Source organism: Procambarus clarkii, chromosome 52 (genome assembly GCF_040958095.1).
Source record: "Procambarus clarkii isolate CNS0578487 chromosome 52, FALCON_Pclarkii_2.0, whole genome shotgun sequence".
Taxonomy (NCBI): domain Eukaryota; kingdom Metazoa; phylum Arthropoda; class Malacostraca; order Decapoda; family Cambaridae; genus Procambarus; species Procambarus clarkii.
The window spans coordinates 8,619,057-8,639,025 of record NC_091201.1 but is presented as its reverse complement, the minus strand read 5'-3'; the positions used below and the strand labels follow the sequence as shown (position 1 = coordinate 8,639,025).

General features: G+C 38.2%; 2 protein-coding genes across 2 annotated transcripts; both read right to left on the bottom strand.

Moving 5' to 3' along the window:
- Nucleotides 1-3,369: 3,369 nt before the first annotated feature.
- LOC138352070 (transcription elongation factor SPT6-like) lies at nt 3,370-9,378 on the bottom strand. The gene is given in 6 exon segments (XM_069304252.1): nt 3,370-3,474; nt 3,476-3,580; nt 3,582-6,810; nt 7,360-7,489; nt 8,772-9,214; nt 9,368-9,378. Coding segments are annotated over 6 exon segments (4,023 nt in total).
- Nucleotides 9,379-11,760: 2,382 nt separating this feature from the next.
- On the bottom strand, nt 11,761-19,628 carry LOC138352068 (transcription elongation factor SPT6-like). The gene is made up of 7 exons (XM_069304251.1): nt 19,496-19,628; nt 15,767-15,966; nt 14,845-14,946; nt 13,912-14,131; nt 13,092-13,213; nt 12,060-12,272; nt 11,761-11,817 (listed from the first exon to the last, which is right to left on the bottom strand). Exons 1-7 carry the CDS (start codon nt 19,626-19,628, stop codon nt 11,761-11,763), a joined length of 1,047 nt encoding a protein of 348 aa, XP_069160352.1.
- Nucleotides 19,629-19,969: the final 341 nt, after the last annotated feature.

The window sequence follows — 19,969 nt, the reverse complement described above, 5'->3', positions numbered from 1 at the left end:
CATTAATGTAAACAAGACCCATGACCTTCACAAGATGGAGGAATTCACTGCTGCGCTGGTAAATGCCCTTCCTGTACCACCCTGCGATAGCGCAAGTGAGAGGTGATCATATCTCAGAGGCACTATTTTCAACACTGCCATGTCCACCTTCGGTAAGAGGCAGAACAAGTCAGCAGATTGGTTCGAGGCCAGTGCAGAGGAACTGTTACCCCTCATAGAGAAAAAGAGACGAGCTCTTCATCCTACAAGAATCTGCCCTCAGAGAGGAACCTACAGGCCCTCCATACTGCCCGCAGTAGAGTTAAACAAACTGCAAGGTGCTATGCTATCTAACGATTATTGGCTTCGACTTTGTTCCAGCATCCAGACTGCGGTCAATGTCGGCAACATAAGAGGCATGTACGATGGGATCAAACAGGCCCTACACAAAACAGGACGGCTCCTCTGAAGTCAGCCACCGGAGAGATCATTAAAGACCGTGATCAACAGATGAATCGCTGGAAGGAACATTACCCAGAACTCTACTCCAGAGAGAACTTGGTCAGCGTAGAAGCCTTGAATGCAATCGAGTGCCTGCCCATCATGGAAGAAATTGATCATTGAACCTGACTGTGGAAGAAGTTGAGAAAGCAATAGATTCACTTTCCTGAGGGAAGTCCCCAGGAGACGATGGGATTCCGCCTGAAGTTCTCAAGTTCGCTCGTGGAACACTTAAAACTGAGCTTCATGAACTTATGTGCCAATGCTGGAGGGAGGGTTCGATGCCACAAGACATCAAAAATGCAAACATCATTCACTCTCTACAAAAATAAAGGTGACAGTAGCGATGTCAGCAACTATCGCGGTATCTCCCTCCTCAGCGTTGTTGGCAAGACTCTTGTTGACCCTGTTGGTCAGGGTCGTTTTGGTCAGGCTTCAGATTCTTGCTGAAAGAGTGTACACTGAGTCACAGTGTGGTTTCCGAGCAGAGAGGTCGACCACTGACATGGTGTTCTCCCTGAGACAGCTTCAAGAAAAGTGTAGGGAGCAGAGAAAAGCCTTGTACATTGCCTTCATTGACCTTACAAAGGCCTTCAACCTAGTGGGCAGGGACGGACTCTTCAAGATCCTTGGCCAAAATTGGCTGCCCACCCACCCTACTCAGCATGATACAATCGTTCCACAAGGACATGAACGGGACAGTCGTGTATGACGGCTCAACTACTGTTCAGTTGTAGTACTGTGACAGTCTCAACAGTAACACCATCAACAGTGGTGTTAAACAGGGGTGCATTCTTGCTCCAACCCTGTTCGGCATCTTCTTTGCAATCCTTATCAAGCATGCCTTTGGAACAACCACAGAGGGCATCTATCTCCGTACAAGATCTGATGGAAAGCTCTATAATCTATCCAGACTCCGAGCAAAGACAAAAGTACAGATGCGAATCCTCAGGGAGTTCCTCTTCGCCGACGACGCAGCGATCACCCACACACACAGCAGAAGGCCTGCAGCAGCTACTCAACCGCTTTGCAGCAGCTTGTTCTGCATTCGGCCTGACAATCAGCCTGAAGAAGACACAGGTGATGGGACAAGACGTGAATGAGCTACCCTGTATAAACATAGCCGACTATGTGCAGTTCACGAGTTTGTATACCTGGGATCCACAATCTCAGACACTCTTTCTTGGACACTGAACTCAACAGGCGTATCGCGAAGGATACGCAACAACACTTGCCAGGCTCACAAAGCGCGTTTGGGAAAATGCCAAACTGACAGTGCACACCAAGGCACAAGTCTACATGGCATGTGTGGTGAGTACATGTCTCTACTGCTCGGAATTCTAGACCCTGCGCTCTCGCCAGGAGAGACGGTTCAATACCTTGCACATGCGAAACCTGAGACGCAGCCTTGACATCACGTGGAAAGACCACGTCACCAGCAACACAGTATTCGAGAGAACAGAGTCCCTTCAATGTTCAATCTCCTGAAACAGAGACCCATGCGATGGCTGGGACATGTCACACACACACATGGAAAATGGCCGTATACCAAAGGACCTCTTGTATGGAGAACTGGCATCAGGAAGGAAGGAGACCCACCGGAAGACCTCAGCTGCGTTTCAAAGATGCCTGCAAACGCGACCTCAAGCAGATGAACATCGACATCAACACTTGGGAGGCAGCAGCTGTGGACAGATCTGCCACTAATGCAAAGGTCAGAAGGGACTCCAGCATTTCGAGGATGACCTGAAGAGGCAGGCGGAGGATAATAGATTTCAGAGGAGGTCTCGACCACGCACCCGCTTCAGCGTTTTATCTGCGCTCGCTGCAGTCGAGACTGACATTCTCGGGTTGGCCTTCTCAGCCACAGCAGACGCAGCATCCAACTAGACTACAACAACTAGACACCCTGGGCTCCATAACCGGATTGACGGATGCCTAACTACTACTACATTTCCAATCAAATCCTGTATTGACTTCATTTACCATATTCCCCAATCATTTTTTGATTGAGTCCATTTTTCATTCACATAGTTTTCCTATTCCAATACACATTATTCCTAAACAATCTCCAGCTCAGTAGGGATTACTTAGCAGTGATACTAGTCACTCACGGCCTCCCTGTTATCAGCTGCAGATTTATTTCAAGAAAACATTCTCCAATGTGTCCACCAACAATTTATAATAGGAAAGAACCTCCACAGGAAGTAAGGTTCTTAACAGTGGGCTCAAAAGATGTCGTTGACATCGTTCCATCACACCTCACCTTCTAAAAGAATTGGTGTCGGGTGCGCTCAGCATCATTTCATTCGAACAAATACAGGATAAAAATAAACAAATTGATGTGTATTTCTCTAAAGAAATAAAGTTTATTATTTCTGACTAAATTGTTTCTCAGATCACAGCAAACATTTCACAGATCACAATGGTAGTCAGTCATAGTTGGAAACATGAAGTTAAAGGAACAAATCAAATTTGGAATAGTTATGCAACATCTCGTATGAGACACTGTTGCATTTCTTTATAAAAAAAATATTTTTTTATCCAAAATTACAGCGTTCACATGCTATAAAACATGATGAATGTAGGTACAGAAAACTACATCTTTTTACTGAAGACTGCCCTGGTAAAAATACCATAGTTACGTGAACAATTTTTTTAATTGCAGTACTTATTGTAATGATTAAATACAGTTCCTTATTCTTTAACTGTCCAAATTATATATACAAACATATAATTTGAAGGTAGTGAGATAACTTTGTCATCAATACTAAAGACATATATGGCATTCATCATCATAGGGTAGTGTTTGGTCTCCACCAGTGCTCATGTTAGCGCGTGAATGGATGATGATGAACTTAACCATGGAAAAGGCGAGGTGTTTGGTTATTATATCGTAGGAGTATTGCGAGATGTGTGGTCATCATATTGAGGAGTATGGCGAGGTGTGTGGTCATCATATTGATTAGTATTGCGAGGTGTTGACTGGTTTCCCAGCATTGCATTGTGGCGTCATCCTTCGTCTATTATGTCCATTAGTCGCACCGTTAACTTCCACCAAAGCATCTGCTGCCATTTTCAATCCTTTTTTTTTTTGCTTGGCTGCTAACTGGGGATCCACAGCGAGATGGCTGAGGTAAGTGTCCAGTTACTTTGGTCATCATATGCTGAGAATATGCTGCCTCATATTGATGTGAGGGAGTTGGGTTTGATGGCACAAGTGTCTGTGATCCATTATAGCGAGGTATGGTGGAATGCCCTGGGGTGGCATACGGTGTCATGAATGGTGTCTGATCTGAAGGAGTGTAAGGAGTATTAGCGTATTTTGAGAAACCATGAGAGAATCCTCCAGAAGTGTTGACACTACAAGGTGTATTAGTGGCTGCCTGGGAGAGGTTATGCAGCATTTGTGGATTTAGGTTCTGAGCCACTTTCTGAATTGTGAAGGCATCAACACCCATAAGATATGGTGTTGAGTTGCCCATGTATGACGAGCCTGTGGACATCATTCTTGGTGTTGCACCTGATAATGTTCTATGGAAATTCTGCTTAAACCAATTAAGTAGTCCGGCAAGATTTAGGAATTGCATTTTCTGCCTAAACTTGAAACCTTCAGGATTGACAGTTACAAATTCATGGATCACTTTCGCTCTTGGTAAATATGACATGAGAAACTTTCCTGGCAAATCCTTCCTAGGCGAAAAGATATACGGGATCGACTTCGGATTTTTCCTTTTCTCCTCTTTCAGTAACTCTGCTGCTTTCTCCTTATTGCCCATGATAGACTCCTTGTAATATTTGTGTTCAAGTATTTGTCTTACGTTACTGGCCATAGGTAAAATGTGTCTGGTAATAATTTCATCCAAATCATCAAATTCTTCATTTCCAATCCATAGTTTCTGACCAAGAGAAAAGTCATATTGCTTAGCTTGTTCCAGCACATCGATATGCTGACAGATTCCTGTTGTAACTTTCCAGGTAGCAGTGAGATGATTAATGCCTTTACTTGATGGTCGTATGATCACCTCTCCTTGCTCCAATTGCTGCATAACCTTTTCAGCTTCATTATAGTCAATGTTTCTGAAGGAGGGATGAACAATCACTCGCTTTTGATACCGACTTGCTTTTTGGTCCATCTTTTTCCTGTCCAAATTTAAATATTTTTCTTCAGCCTCATGGTCATAATAAGTGTCTTTTGGAGCCTTCCACTTGTTATTTCGGTCTTGCAGGTCTGATGATCGTGACGTGAGATCAACTGAAAATTTATCAGGATAAATTTTCATGATACGACAAAGAACTAAACAATCTCGTCTCACTCTTTCTGCTGGATTTATCACCGTTTTATCCGACAAGTTTTTTATACTGATGAAACCTGATATTCCGTTATCTAATTGAACTTTAATTCCTATGACTGGACCTGGGCAATCACCGGCATCAAAGTGATTCCACACTTCACTTAGTTCAGGAAAATAATTTTTTAGACAGAAGGGACACTGCCAAAGACCTGTACCTTCAGTTCTGACAGGATAGGCATTATCCACTTGATCTCGACGGAGTTTGCGATGAATAAAATTTGTGACGGTAGCCTGAACAAGCTTACCCACATAAAAAGTCTCCGGCGACTCCTTAGTCAAGATACTGAAAACTTCTTCTGGCGTCGGAGACCTGTAGGTTGACCTAAAATCTCTGTATCTATGTTTCAGCTCACGTTTAATGTCATACAAAGTTGTGTTCTTCTTGCCAAAGCCCTGATTCTGTAGTTCATTAGCAAAAGCTTTAAGATCAAGCTCACTAAGTTTCTCTGGAGTTTCTAAGATTTCCTTCAAGGCTTCTGCAGGTTCTCCATTTTCATCTTCATAATCTAGTGCATCAAAAACCATTTTTCGAGCCCAGTCATAAGCTTCTGGATGAATTCTGGTAGAATCTAGAACGTCTATATAATTATCACTGTCACCCAAAGCATTGGTGTCTATTTTAATAAATCCTGCACAGTTAATGAATATCTTTGGACCCATGTGGAAGTTCACAACTAACTGGTTCCTGTTTTCTAGACGATGATTATTCTGCTTCATATTCCTAATAAGAAGGTTGGCCTTTCGTGGTCCTAAACCACAAACAAACTGGACCAAGTTCTGTGTATATGGATGTGCTACGGCACGATTTAGGTCGACCCCAACTTCATTAGTGCAGTTGACGAATTCAGTGTACAGAGCATCGAGTAGTTCCTTAGAGTTTAATTGGTCCTGTAGACTGTGGAACTTAATGTTAAGTAATTCTTCATCAGCATTACATAGCTGCGAGAATTCAATCAATGGGTCCTGAACACGTCGACCAACTGATATAGCCTGCCGTAATAGTGGAGGGTAATCAAGGAAATCTGCTTCTCCTTTCTTGGACATTGCATATATGTGAGCTAGGTCATTGTCAATGATTTCTGTATTTATTTTAGGAAACCTTTCTTGTTTTTCTAGATCTTTGAGAATTTGAATCAGGTCTTCCTTAACCATGAGAGCTTCTCGAGACTGTCCACATATGGAAATAACATGTGGTTTACAGCGAATAATAAAATCCTGCATGCGCCTAATATCACTTTTTTTAGCCAAAGCGTCTCTTTCATTGTAAGCATTGCGCCGTTTGAGTAAATGTGGGAGACGAATATATTCACAACAATCACCGTGAATGTCAATGCAACAACCAAATGCTGCCTGTGAAAGGTCTGGAACAAATGCAATAGAAAATACTCTGAAGCCTTTTTCAGTATCCCAGTCTTCGCCTTCACCAGAAAAGTCTCCGGGGTTATAGGGTGCAATTTTTATCCAGTTATTGAGTTTACTGCAACACTTTTCCATCACGTGATCATTCGATTCCTGGAGCAAACGTTGAGACAATTCCCTTTTAAGATCTTCAATAATCCGTTTGTAGGCAAATTCAATTGCCCGGCCTCTTAGATCATTCCAGTCTTGGACAACCTGGGAAAACTCATCTCGGCAGTACAACTGCTTCATTTCATCCAGGTAAGTCTTAGTTGTACTTCCTTCAATGGTATCGGAAAAGCTAACGGTCAACAGTTTGTCTTCAACACCACATTTGAGACGAAGGAACTGGTCACCCTGTAGATCTATGGCTGGTTTGTCCTTTAAATATTTAAGTTCATAAAGTGAATGATGTTCATCAATGATGTTCACAGCCTGAGGAGTGGGCCTGCTACTGATTCTGGCACGTTTAAAGTATACTTCTCTAACTGTGCGTCTTATTAAGGGTTCACAAGCCAGCTGCCAACCAACCATCCTAACAGCTACTTCAAGGACTCGCTCTGGGGTGCTGCATATTCTGAAAATACAAAGTTTTCATCATATTTCATGAGGAATACTTAATAAAAAATACTTTTAGTGTAATGAAGTAATAACTATTATAATATCTACAAAATATTTATTTTACCATATTGCTGAGATTTAAGGACATTTTCAGGAGTTCTGTCCTCTTTTTATTACCCACATTCTTTAATTCAAATATATGGAAAACGTTGAACAAAAGGTGCAAAATTTAGGCAAAACCCCTTCATCTCTAGCCATTTGCACATTCATAGCGCAAAGGAATGCTAAAATTCTATCCATTTGTCTTAACTATATCCTTGATTTATTTTACACTTTCAGTAGGATGATGCGGTTAAATTAGTGAATTGAGAGTCCATTTTTAGTGATGGATTAAAGCAGGAGTGAGTTTTAAGTCGTGTTTTGCAACGTTCTTAGTGCCAGAATTGAGAGGGTTCAGATTTTAATATCACGTGTTTAATTTTCGTGATTAGCTGTACGTGATTTCGTGATTAGAACCATTAGCTGTATATTTACAGATAAATCATTCAACTATCTCATTACTTACTTGGAAATGAGCTGCTTAGCTTCCCTCGTGGGGTCCTCTGGCCACTGTTGAACATCAAACCTCTGATAGTTATCACGTAGGTTCTCACCAAACTGCTCAGCAGTCAGGCCAAATTTATTTGTAAGTGACTCTGAAAGTTTGAGTTTGGAATCAATAACAAAAAATAATTTAAATTTTAATCAAGTTAATGGTTAAAAATGTGTTATGAATATTGCATTTCACTGGTTACTTTGTTATGTAATATTGTTTATGCTAACAACTAGATAAACAATGATACAAACCAAATCTAAATTCAAATCACGGAATTTATGCTCTTCGTGGTTCGTTAAAGTGCACAAAAATGAAGATATATGAGTGTGCATATAGTGTCGTATCAGTAAAAGAAGAATGATTATTTGATCATACAGTTAAGAATATAAATTTTCATAAGAATATGATATTTAACTAATTAGTGACACTAATCTATCTATACGCGTTCTATGACAAATAATAATATTGAGCCCAATGCAACACCGCACGTGGAAAAAAATGGTAAGAACTACGACAAAAATTATATTGTATGCGTGCTATAAGAATTACGTTCAAAATATGCGTGGCAAGTCTGATGACCATTATCAATTCGATTGTCGCAATCATTAATGTGTCTATAATAATAATAATCGATAATTAATATAGTCGATAATGGTGGTCGAAACGTCGTCGTCTCCTCATCTTCTGGTGTGTGGTTTAATCTTCATAATATTCATGTCTAGCATGCAAATTATTTTTAAGTATAGTGATATTCTGTACATTTTTATAATATACATTTATCAAATTTTTGTGTTAATCACGTGTTAATTTTCGTTATTTACACGAATTTATTAAATTGAATATTTATCTTCAATATTACTGCAAGAAACCAAAAATTTAAATTTAATCAGACACTGAAATAATTAAGTAAAATTATCTTGGCGACAATTCCAGCCTCGAACGAGGCATAAGAACACCGCTGACAACACCTGTTTACTGCTGCACTTCCTCACTCAATCCCGGCCATAGTATGTCATATACATATATATTTATTAGAAAGATTGTAATAAAAGTTTTTTATTCATATTTTAACATTAGAAAGAAAAAAAATAATACTTCTAACAATGCCTCAAAGCAATATCAATGTCCCAATCTCAATCATCTCTTTTATGTTACCTCTTACTCATAATTTTCTATATCTTTTCTATATCTCTATATCTTTTCTAGATATAAGATCTCTCTTATATCTCTCTTCATAAGAGAGGTTTCCTAATACCTGGCATCAATCATCCTTCTCTGTATGGATTCAAGAGAAAATATTTCAGTTCTATAATATGGAGGCCAAACTTGAACTAAGTAACCTAAATGGGGGCATTGAAGCAATCATGCAAAAAGATACTCACCAATACCAGCCTTCCGCAGAAGTTCATACTCGTGTTTTCGAACAATTCTTCTCAAAGACTCAGAGTCTTCCTCAGATTCGTGATTTTCTTCCTCCATTTGTTCTTCTATTTCTATCTCCACCTCTTTTTCTACATCCTCATTAGCTCTCAATGAACCTTTCTTGTTTTTATTATTACCACTCTTCTCATATTCATCTGCATCCTCTGTATCCTCATATTCATCTACTTTCCTCTGTATCTTCCCATCCTCAATACCAGCACCATTTTGGTCCCGTTCACCATGATCATGCTCCTTAAAACCCCTAGTGACTCTTGGTGTGGTTCTCTGCTTCCTGTGCTTGGTATTCATGTGGTCACGCATTGATAGCTGATCTTTGCCATAGTGAAGCAGGAAAAATTTGTAATAATCATTGAACTGTTCTGAAGTTTCAATCTCCTCAATTCTGGAAAATAAAACAAAATGTTTATCATCATTGCTTGATTTAAGGCAAGCAATAATATTTTTAAAAATTTAAATGCCATTTAACACCAGAATATTAGAAGTTATTTTGTTCCAGCGCCTATATTATTTATATATGCTTCTGAAAACTACATGCCTGGGGACCATTCAGGCTTGTTCGTACTTATATATGTTCGCACAAACATCCACGCGATAGTGCTATATAGTAACTGCTTGGATCATGTTAGGCTACAGTTAGTTGGCGCAAGTGACGAGTCCGAATATTGTGTAACTCTGAATAGAAACTGGGGTCATACTCCACCAGTACATGAATCCCCAGACTCATGTCATCCCCAGACTTGAATAAATGTTTTACATAATGGCATAACGGCAAGTGTTTTACATAATGTAATATGTCATCTCACCTTACAATGTCCTCCTCCTGAAGAATGCGCATATTTTCTAGATGTGAACCATCTGGGTCCTTCGTGATGTGATCACCTTGGTATTCTCTCATTGACTGGAAGAGTGACCGCAAGTTCTCCTTGCGATACTTCAGTTGACACCACTGTGAAAAAATTTACAAGTTAAGTATTTAAGGGTTAGTGCATTATTGATTTGTGCATCTTTAATAATTACAATACTTATTCTTCATTTAAAATTCATGATATAAAATTTTAGATAATTCGTGTCAATCTGTAATTTATAATGGATACAAGTTCAGCATCTAGGTTGTCTGTCGAACCCTTGATGCTGGCTCTTTGCATTTTAAAGCTGCGACGTGCATTATCACTGATATCAGACTAATTGGTTGTAACCTGTGCTGCATCATGATTAGGCACTGTTTCAATATATCATATACAGAATCTTTTAGCATATCTTAAAAAAAAAGTTCATTCCACAAATTTAAATTTTCCTAAAGAATAAAAGATTATTAAACGTCAAATTTCGAACGCTTTATCTGATATAACTAAGTTGATATTTTTCATAAATGATTTATCTGATATAATTAAGTTGATATTTAGTATCAATACCTTTTCATCCCAACGATAGATTTTCCATAAATCACGAATGTTTAATTCAGGGCAGACCTCTTCCTTCCTATAAAAGGCTATAAATGGAATTTCGAAGGTTTGGTTCCTCATCAAGTCCAGGGCGTTGTATATTTTCTGGATAGTATTAGTATCCTTGTGCGAGCCATGCCTTGCCTTTTCACGCCCCTCCTGTACAAAATAATAGTATTGTTGTATAATTTATTGCCGACGACTTTGTGGTCATCATCAATGGCAAAGACGCCATGAACCATACACAAAAATGCCTAGAGATAATCAACAGGGAAGCGGAACGCATAGCACTGAAAATAAACAGCAATAATACCAAAACAATGGCCGTTAAAATGACAATTCACGACAACAGATTCGCAATACAAGGCCACGAAATTGAGTTGGTTACCTCTTTTTAATACCTTGGAGTCATAATGGACAGCCAGTTGAAATTCATTCGAGAAATTGAATATCTTCTGCATCGAAAAAGAGCCATCGCTGAACACTCAGCTGTGTTCTTCCTGACAAGTCTTAGAGATAGTGCATTTTTGCTAGTACTCAAAATGGACTACGTTTTTGCAGGCAGTTAAGTCACTCATTGGCTATGCTGCTCCAGCTCTTACATTACAACTCCACCTCAGTGATGGGAGAACCTATATGGACACGTCGAGAGAATCTAAGAATGGAAACCAACTTACCAGCGTTAGAAAACAGGATCAAAGAATAGCCATCATAACAGCAAAAATTTTTGGAATCACCGCCAGACAGTCAATCAAAGAGAGCTTTCACAGAACGCTACAGAGAAACCTTCAATATAGAACAAGTGGATGGACGGATAATCTGATCTCTACAGAAAGTGGACCTGAAAGATTCCAAAAAAAGGACAAATAAAAACAAAAGAGATGATAAACCATATTAACACATTCGGCAGCTTCCATGGTAAAAATCTAGTCTAGATAATCATTGAAGGATAATCAGTTAAAACATCAGCATGGGACTCTCAGACCCTCAAAGCAGTTATAGAACAAAAATGGAAATTATCTCAAGACCAAACACCACTTTCATCTTCACAGATGGATCAGTTGATCAAGAAAGAGATATGCTGGGGCAGCAGTTCACACTAACAACCATGAAGCTTTCAGAAGCATCATGGTTGCATTGCATCATGGTTATATGCCCTGAAGAAGGCCAGAAATTATGCAATTGCGAATAATTTACATGATGTCAGCATTCATATCGAATCTAAATCTTCGTTCCAGGCATTGTTATCCATCAGAGATAATATACAACTTATCACTGAAATCCTACATAAAGGAAAAGAAGCACACAATCTAGGACTGTCAATCAGTCACATTGGAATAGATGGTAATGAAAGGCAGACTAACTAGCAGAAACTGCCACGGCTCTACCTGCTGTACAGGTTCAAATACCACCAAGTTTTTCACAGATTAAGGATCAAATCAAGAAGAAATACTCCCAACTATCAAAAGTCGCCACAGAGCGACTTTTACATAGAGCCAAAGTACCGGAAGGAAGACCCACTGCGATGCGGTACGGACAGCCACTGGGTACCAAAAAGTTATCCAGAGACATTGCAGTAGCCATACACAGGCTCAGACTTGGTTAAAAGTGCTGCTGGGAGGTAATAAACTCAACAGTTCGTGTCATATCTGTAGATATGACACAGGTGCCACTATTGTATTATGTATTGGAATTTGAAGGAACTTTAGCCCTGCGCATCAAATTGAGAAGAAATACATGTATATTCTTATTATTTATACTTTTCAACAAAACCAAATTAACTACCTGATTGGATATAAATGGCCTGAAGAATGCATGGTGATAAATCCACTTGGCTTCTTGAGTCAGCTCTTTATCTGCTGAGCGATCGTCACCATCTCCACGGGTGCGAGTCACAGGTATCCGCCTCAGCTGGAATCTCTCGGGAATATCCAGCTTCCGGATTTGATGATCTTGGTCAGTCAAATGGCCTCGCTCTAATTCACTAGGTTCAAATACCTGAAAGAATAGCATTTATATTTGTATGCGTAATTAATGTTGCCACACACTCATTAACTTGATCTTTATCACCACCACCAACATTTTGTCTCCTACTTTCATGATGTAAGTCGGGTTGAGATTAAATGCCTCAAGCCAGGTACGACAACCGCCTATGATATTCAGCAGCACTTTTCCCTAGTTCATGATCTAAAACTAATTTATATCCAGGTGCCCAAATTACTACTGAGACAGGTTAAATAATATTTGCTGCCTCCCTGCCCGAAAATCTTCTTGCAGGAGGTAAGTATTCTCATTATACCAAACAAGTAGAATATAGGACTGTTTTGTTTTTGAAGATGAGAATGATTTACAGGTCACCATATCTTTCACATCAAGCAAGTCTTTCGCTTCAAGCCTTTCAGAAGGTGAGCAAGTACACTCACCTTTTACATTGAGTGTACTGCGTCTTGTAACTTAACGTAAACAAGATTTAAACATTTTGGCCCTCAATAAACTGCATCTTTTTTCCCGACCACGAAATTCTTGCTCCATCACACTCACATGTAGTATGTAATATCTTGACCTTCTTGCCCTCAAATTAGCCAAAATAATCTTCGCTCTAATTTTATGTACAATAAACTGACCCACATCGACGCACTCTTCCTTCACTCTTAATTCATATCTTTTATTCATAACTTCCCACATTGTCTTTATTAACATATTCTACACAAACAACAGCCTCTCTCTGGCCGTTGTGAAAATATAAATGCCTTCCTTAATGATAATTACACAATGAGTGAAAAATCTTGTGGCTTGCAGTTGCTCCTCATAACATACCTCAAAGATAGTCTTCTTGACTTGATTCCCGCGATCCTTGCGACCTCGGGGATGCTCTCGTCCCTCATCGCCTTTTTCATCGTTCTCATGGTCATCATCATCATTTTCACGCTCCTCCCATTCTTTTTTTAATACAAAAAACATGAATATTACAACATAAGAAATTAGAGGGTAAACATTTAAGATCCTGCATGCAAGTATCGAATTTGTTATTAAATTAAAGAAAACTTTTTAAACTTCTAGTCAATATTATGAATATTTTTGTTGGGCAGCAAAATCTCCCATTGAGTGAAAATGCAAGGCACAACGACGCTGATGGTTGAAATGTAGGTTTGATTGTCCACATAAAAGTTTTTTTCAAATTGTTTTTCCAACTTAGAAAGAGTGAGAGAGAGAGAAAGAGAGAAAGAGAGAGAGAAAGAGAGAGAGAGAGAGAGAGAGAGAGAGAGAGAGAGAGAGAGAGAGAGAGAGAGAGAGAGAGAAGAGAGAGAGAGAGAGAGAGAGAGAGAGAGAGAGAGAGAGAGAGAGAGAGAGAGAGAGAGAGAGAGAGAGAGAGAGAGAGAGAGAGAGAGAGAGAGAGAGAGAGAGAGAGAGAGAGAGAGAGAGAGAGAGAGAGAGAGAGAGAGAGAGAGAGAGAGCAAACTGCAATAATAAAATACACAAAATATAATGTCAAAATAAAATGTCTCTCCAATCCTGGAGTGAGAACAGGAAGAAGGAAAACTTCTCAGATTGTACATCTGAGAAGTGAGAATAGTGTGACATACCTAGTCTGCCATATTATAATTTAATTTACATTTAAATTTGACAAAACACATACCTTCATGTTGTTCAAACTCCTCAAAATAATAATCACCGCCGAATATTTCACGGGCAACCTCCATTCCACCAGGTTCAAGCATAGCCATCCTCTCCTGTTTGACATTGGGTGTCTTGTCATCAACAATGAAATTCTCTTCATCAGACTCTTCCTCCTCTGACGCGTACATTTCAGGGTGCTGTGGAGGGTGGAGAGCGGAGGCCCCATCCTCCTCCTCATCCTGTGGTACCAGATATTAAAGTTATGAATGACAGACGAAGGAAACAGAATCAAACGACTAATAATATTTAAGAAAAAACGAAATATCTCTCATTAAAGTGTCAATTATGCAGGTAAGAGGGATAGACTAAAAACACACTCGAACTATTTTACTGTATTCAAAATTTCTAACCCACTAGAGCAGAACAAAGAAGAATGACCGAGAGATAGCATCACACACAGTATCTCATAATAAACATCACACACTACAAACAACATGGAAGAGCTAAGGGAGACATGATCATCACATACAAAATTCTCAGGAGAACCGACAGGGTAGACCAGGTGGATTATTTAACATGTGATGAATACGCATAAGAGGATACAGGGGGAAGCTGCGTATCCAAATAAGCGACAGAAACATTAGAAAAAACTCTTACAGTGTCAGAGTAGTTAGTAAATGAAAATAATGTGGTGGAGGCTAACTCCACAGTTTTAAATGCAGTTATGATAGAGCTCGAGGATCTTAGGAAGCAGTGCTCGAGAAATACTGGGATTAATAGTTGAGGGGCGGGACCAAAGAGCCGAAGCTTAATTCCCTCCAACACAACTAGGGTAAGGTGAGTACACAGGATACCTCTTAATAAACATCGTCAGAAAACGAACAATTTATAAACACTGCCTATGCATATAAAGTGGCACTGAATACAACATAAACTCCAGAGATTTACTTACGTCTGAACCCTCGAAGATCTCTCTTCGAATCTGACCCTGCACATCTTCCTCTTCTACGTCAGATTCTTCATCCACAATCCTCTTCAAACGCTTATACTTTCTCTGTGAAACAAAAATTCAAGACATATATACATTAATTCATAAACAAAAAATTGTCATGAAGACAATCTATAGTACTATGCTAGTATTATAGTTCTTATTTAGTATGTTAGTATCTTAGTATATTTAGTATCTTGTTTAGAGATTTAGTATGTTACACGCTCACGAAACCATTCAAATGATTCAAGGGTTTGGTTATTCCTTGGATAACCTTATGAGACTTACTTAGGTTATCATTGTAGCACAACCTCCAAGTCAGTGAGGCAGCCAATATTATGGAGCAGCCAAATGTTTAAAAGTACAACTTTTTTTATATATTGGTCAACCCGTTTTTAAAATATACATTTTTTAACATTTATTTAAATCTAGTAAAATCTTGAATTTACAAGACAGCAGAATTGGTTTTTGCTATAATTGGAATCAGCATATATTTCTAGGAAAATTTAATCAAAATTTTGACTAAAATTTTACCATAAAAATTATATAATTGTCCAAAACTTATTTTTAAAACATTCACTCTGAAAAATACTGTATACTGTGTATTATATAAATACACTTTTATATAATTGAAATATAAATATATTAAATATATTAGATATATATCAGAAATTAATCTTAAATTATATTTCTCTACTTATATATATGCCAGCAGAAGCAATAATGGTTTCCCAATTTTGTTTCTAATTCATCTAAACGGTGTGAAATTCAAGTTCTTTTCATTCTTTAAAACACAAAAATGCAAATTATTTTTTTCTATCCTGTACAGAAACTTGTATAAATATAAACAAAATATATATTACAATAATTATTGGAGAAAACTAACCTTTCTGTCAAGTTTCATACCAGTGTTCTCCTCAATAAGATCAATATCATCATCATCGAGGTAGTTTGTTTTATCTTCATCGTCCTTCCGCCGTTTTCGTTTGCCATACTTTTCACTGTCTGACCCCGAACCTCCTTCATCATCCTCTTCATCGTCGTCGTTAATGAAGTCTTTATTTTCTTCACGAATTTCCTCTTCATCTATCAATAAATAACCAGAGATGAATGCGATGTAAGTTCTTTAGTCTTATTGTATTGTTCTTATTAGTTTTACTTAGTTTAGTTCATTTATTATGCAGCCCATAATATAGATTACAGAGACACATAATGGGCTTAAGGAATTAACCCCACAGTTCATTTAGCTAAGCAAGTTAAAATATTGATGAGATAGTTCAAAAATTCAACAGGCTCCAGAACGACCACCTTTGCAGTTTTTAAATTAAGCAACTGACATTTCTGACAACTGACAACTCCCTTCATTTCTTGAAGTTTTGAAGGTCTGGCATATTTCAAAAGGCTTTATGGTATAATAACTTGGAAGCACAGAAGCAAGGCTTTAGGATATAATAACTTGGAAGCACAGAAGCAAGGCTTTATGATATAATAACTTGGAAGCACAGAAGCAAGGCTTTATGGTATAATAACTTGGAAGCACAGAAGCAAGGCCATATGGTATAATAACAGTAATGTGATTGATGTCAAGTCACCTAGTTTCATTTTCAACACTTAATAACAACTAAGGTATAAAACGTAGTATTTTTAATAAATATTTTATATCTGTATTTACTAAAGAGGAACTTGACGATATGCATTCAGCCGAACAAGTCTATGTGGGTGGGGACGAGGACAGGTTGACTAGTTTAGCAGTTACCAGGGAGGTTGTAATTAAACAGACAGTAAAACTGAAACCAAACAAATCCCCAAGGCCGGATGAAGTGTTTGCCAGGGTGCTTAAAGAATGCAAAGAGGAACTTCGCGACCCACTGTCTACCATATTTAATAAATCAATAGAGTCAGGAAGAGTGCCAGAGTTTTGGAAAGTTGCTAATGTGATACCAGTTTTTAAGAAAGGAGATAGATCACTTGCGTCAAACTATCGGCCAATTTGCCTAACGACTATTGTGGGAAAGTTACTCGAATCGATAATTGCAAATAAAATTCGTCTTCATCTTGAAAAACATAAATTAATAATTGAGTGTCAAATGTTTTTATAAATGGCCGTTCATGCTTAACAAATTTGTTATCTTTTTATTCTAGCATAGTTGAGGCAGTTGATAGTGGTAAGGACTGTGATGTTGTGTACCTTGACTTTAGCAAAGCTTTTGATACAGTGCCACATGAAAGACTGATTAAAAAGATAGAGGCTCATGGTATTGGGGGTCCTATATTAAGTTGGATGAAGTGTTTGCCAGGGTGCTTAAAGAATGCAAAGAGGAACTTCGCGACCCACTGTCTACCATATTTAATAAATCAATAGAGTCAGGAAGAGTGCCAGAGTTTTGGAAAGTTGCTAATGTGATACCAGTTTTTAAGAAAGGAGATAGATCACTTGCGTCAAACTATCGGCCAATTTGCCTAACGACTATTGTGGGAAAGTTACTCGAATCGATAATTGCAAATAAAATTCGTCTTCATCTTGAAAAACATAAATTAATAATTGAATGTCAAATGTTTTTATAAATGGCCGTTCATGCTTAACAAATTTGTTATCTTTTTATTCTAGCATAGTTGAGGCAGTTGATAGTGGTAAGGACTGTGATGTTGTGTACCTTGACTTTAGCAAAGCTTTTGATACAGTGCCACATGAAAGACTGATTAAAAAGATAGAGGCTCATGGTATTGGGGGTCCTATATTAAGTTGGATTAGGGCATGGCTATACCAAAGGAAACAGAGTTAGTATAAATGTGGGTTAAGTCAGAGTGGGATAATGTTGTTAGTGGAGTGCCTCAAGGCTCTGTCCTGGGACCTCTGATGTTTATAATATATATAAATGATTTAGATTAAGGTTTGAGTAGCAACATCTGCAAATTTGCCGATGATACAAAAATCGGTAGGGTAGGTAGGGAAATTAATACGGAAGAAGACTCACTATCACTTCAAGTTGATCTAAATAGGGTTTTGAAATGGTCAAAGGATTGTCAGAAGCAGTTTAATGCTGATAAATGTAAAGTTCTGAGTCTAGGTAATGATGGTAGAGTTACAAGATACGAGCTTGATGGTGTTGATATTGCGAAGTCGGATTGCGAAAGAGATCTGGGAGTTATTATTAGTAAGAATTTAAAACAAAAGTATAAATGCATGAATGTTCGTAATAAGGCAAATAGGCCATTGGGATTTATTAATCGAATCTTTAGTAACAAGACACCTGGTGTGGTTCTTCAGCAATATCTTGCTCCAGTTAGGCCCCACTTAGATTATGCAGTTTAGTTTTGGTCGCCGTATTATAGAATGGATATAAATTCACTTGAACGTGTCCAGCGTAGGATGACTAAGTTAATTCCCCAAATTAGAAATCTTTCATATGAAGAAAGATTAACAAAGCTTAAATTGCATTCACTGGAAAGGCGAAGAGTTAGGGGGTGACATGATAAAGGTTTACAAGTGGATGAATGGACACAACAAAGTAGATATTAATAGGGCATTAAAAGTAGCAACACAAGACAGAACACAAAACATTGGGTATATATTAGATAAATTTAGATTTAGAAAAGACTTGGGTAAATACTGGTTCGGTAACAGGGTTGTTGATTTGTGGAACCAATTACCGCGTAATGTGGTGGAGGTGGGGTCCCTCGATTGTTTCATGGACATGTATAAGTGGGCTTGGGTGGTTATAGATAGGAGCTTCCTCGTATGAGCCAATAGGCTTTCTGCAGTTGCCTTTGTTCTTAACTACGTCTCGTTAAAAATGACAAATATATCAGAACATTAACAATACATTTATATCAAATTATTTAAGATTGCTGAAATAGAGGGATTTCAGAGAACATATACGGCATAAATAAACGAGATAAAGCACCTAAATTATTGGGATACGTCCTAATAATTAATTGACAAAGTGATCTTAATGCTCTCCAAATGTACTCGATAGAAAGAGAAAGGAGAGATATCAAATGATATACACGTGGAAAATACTGGAGGCCCAGGTCCCAAATCTATACAGTAAATGACATACTGGAGTAATTGACATGGAAGAAAATGCAGAATACAACCAATGAGGAACAGGGGGGCCATGAGCATAACCAGAAACCACTGAACTGAATAAACATGAGAGGTCCACGGTTGTTCAACAACCTCACAGCCATAATATTGACGGATATTTTTTAAAGATAAAACTAGATAGTTTTCTTCAAGAAGTGTTGGACTATGGTGGATATGTGGTACGCTCCAAGCAACAGACCGTTGGACCAAGCTCTCAAAATTCAATCATGGCCTCAGGCCGGGTTTGAGGAGTAGAAATTCTAGAACCTCATCAGGTATGGATGAAACAAATTCATAGTATATATACAAAGTCTTGGAATCAATGAGAACGTTCACATTCACATTTAGCACCGCTCCTGTGCCAGGAAAGTCCACTACGGGCTCACCATAGCCCGTGCTACTTGCCCCGCTTCTGTGCTAGGTAAGTTACCGGCTCACCATAGCCCGTGCTACTTAGAACTTGTTCCGAGTAGCTGAATCTATAACAACAACAACAACAACGCCATTGAGAACTTTTGCATTACTTACCATCGTCATCATCCTCTTCAGAAGAATCATCTATAACTGTTTTTAGTTTTTTCAATTTTTTCCTTTCTTTTCCTTCATATTCTTCTTGCTCTTCTTCACTTTCCTCTGCTTCTGAGTAAATGAACTGGGACATGATTGGTGGTCTCTCTCTCTAAAGTCCTGAAGATACAAGAATATTAAATTAATAGCTTTAATTTTGTTCTTATCAAATCTAACATACTGATATGGAAGTTTTTTTTAGATAACTGATCCTCATCTATATAAATAAAAGTGGAAATGTTCGTTTGTTCAAAATCGCTAATCTCCGAAAGTTCCATTCGACTCCGAGCGGATTTTTATATACATATTATATAGATGTCACGTCTGTGGCAGGAAAAAAAATGTTTTTTTTTTTCTTAAAAACTGTGTTTTTCATGTAAGAGAAATCTTCGTAACCTTTTTACCGATTGCTTTGAAATTTTGACACAACGATGC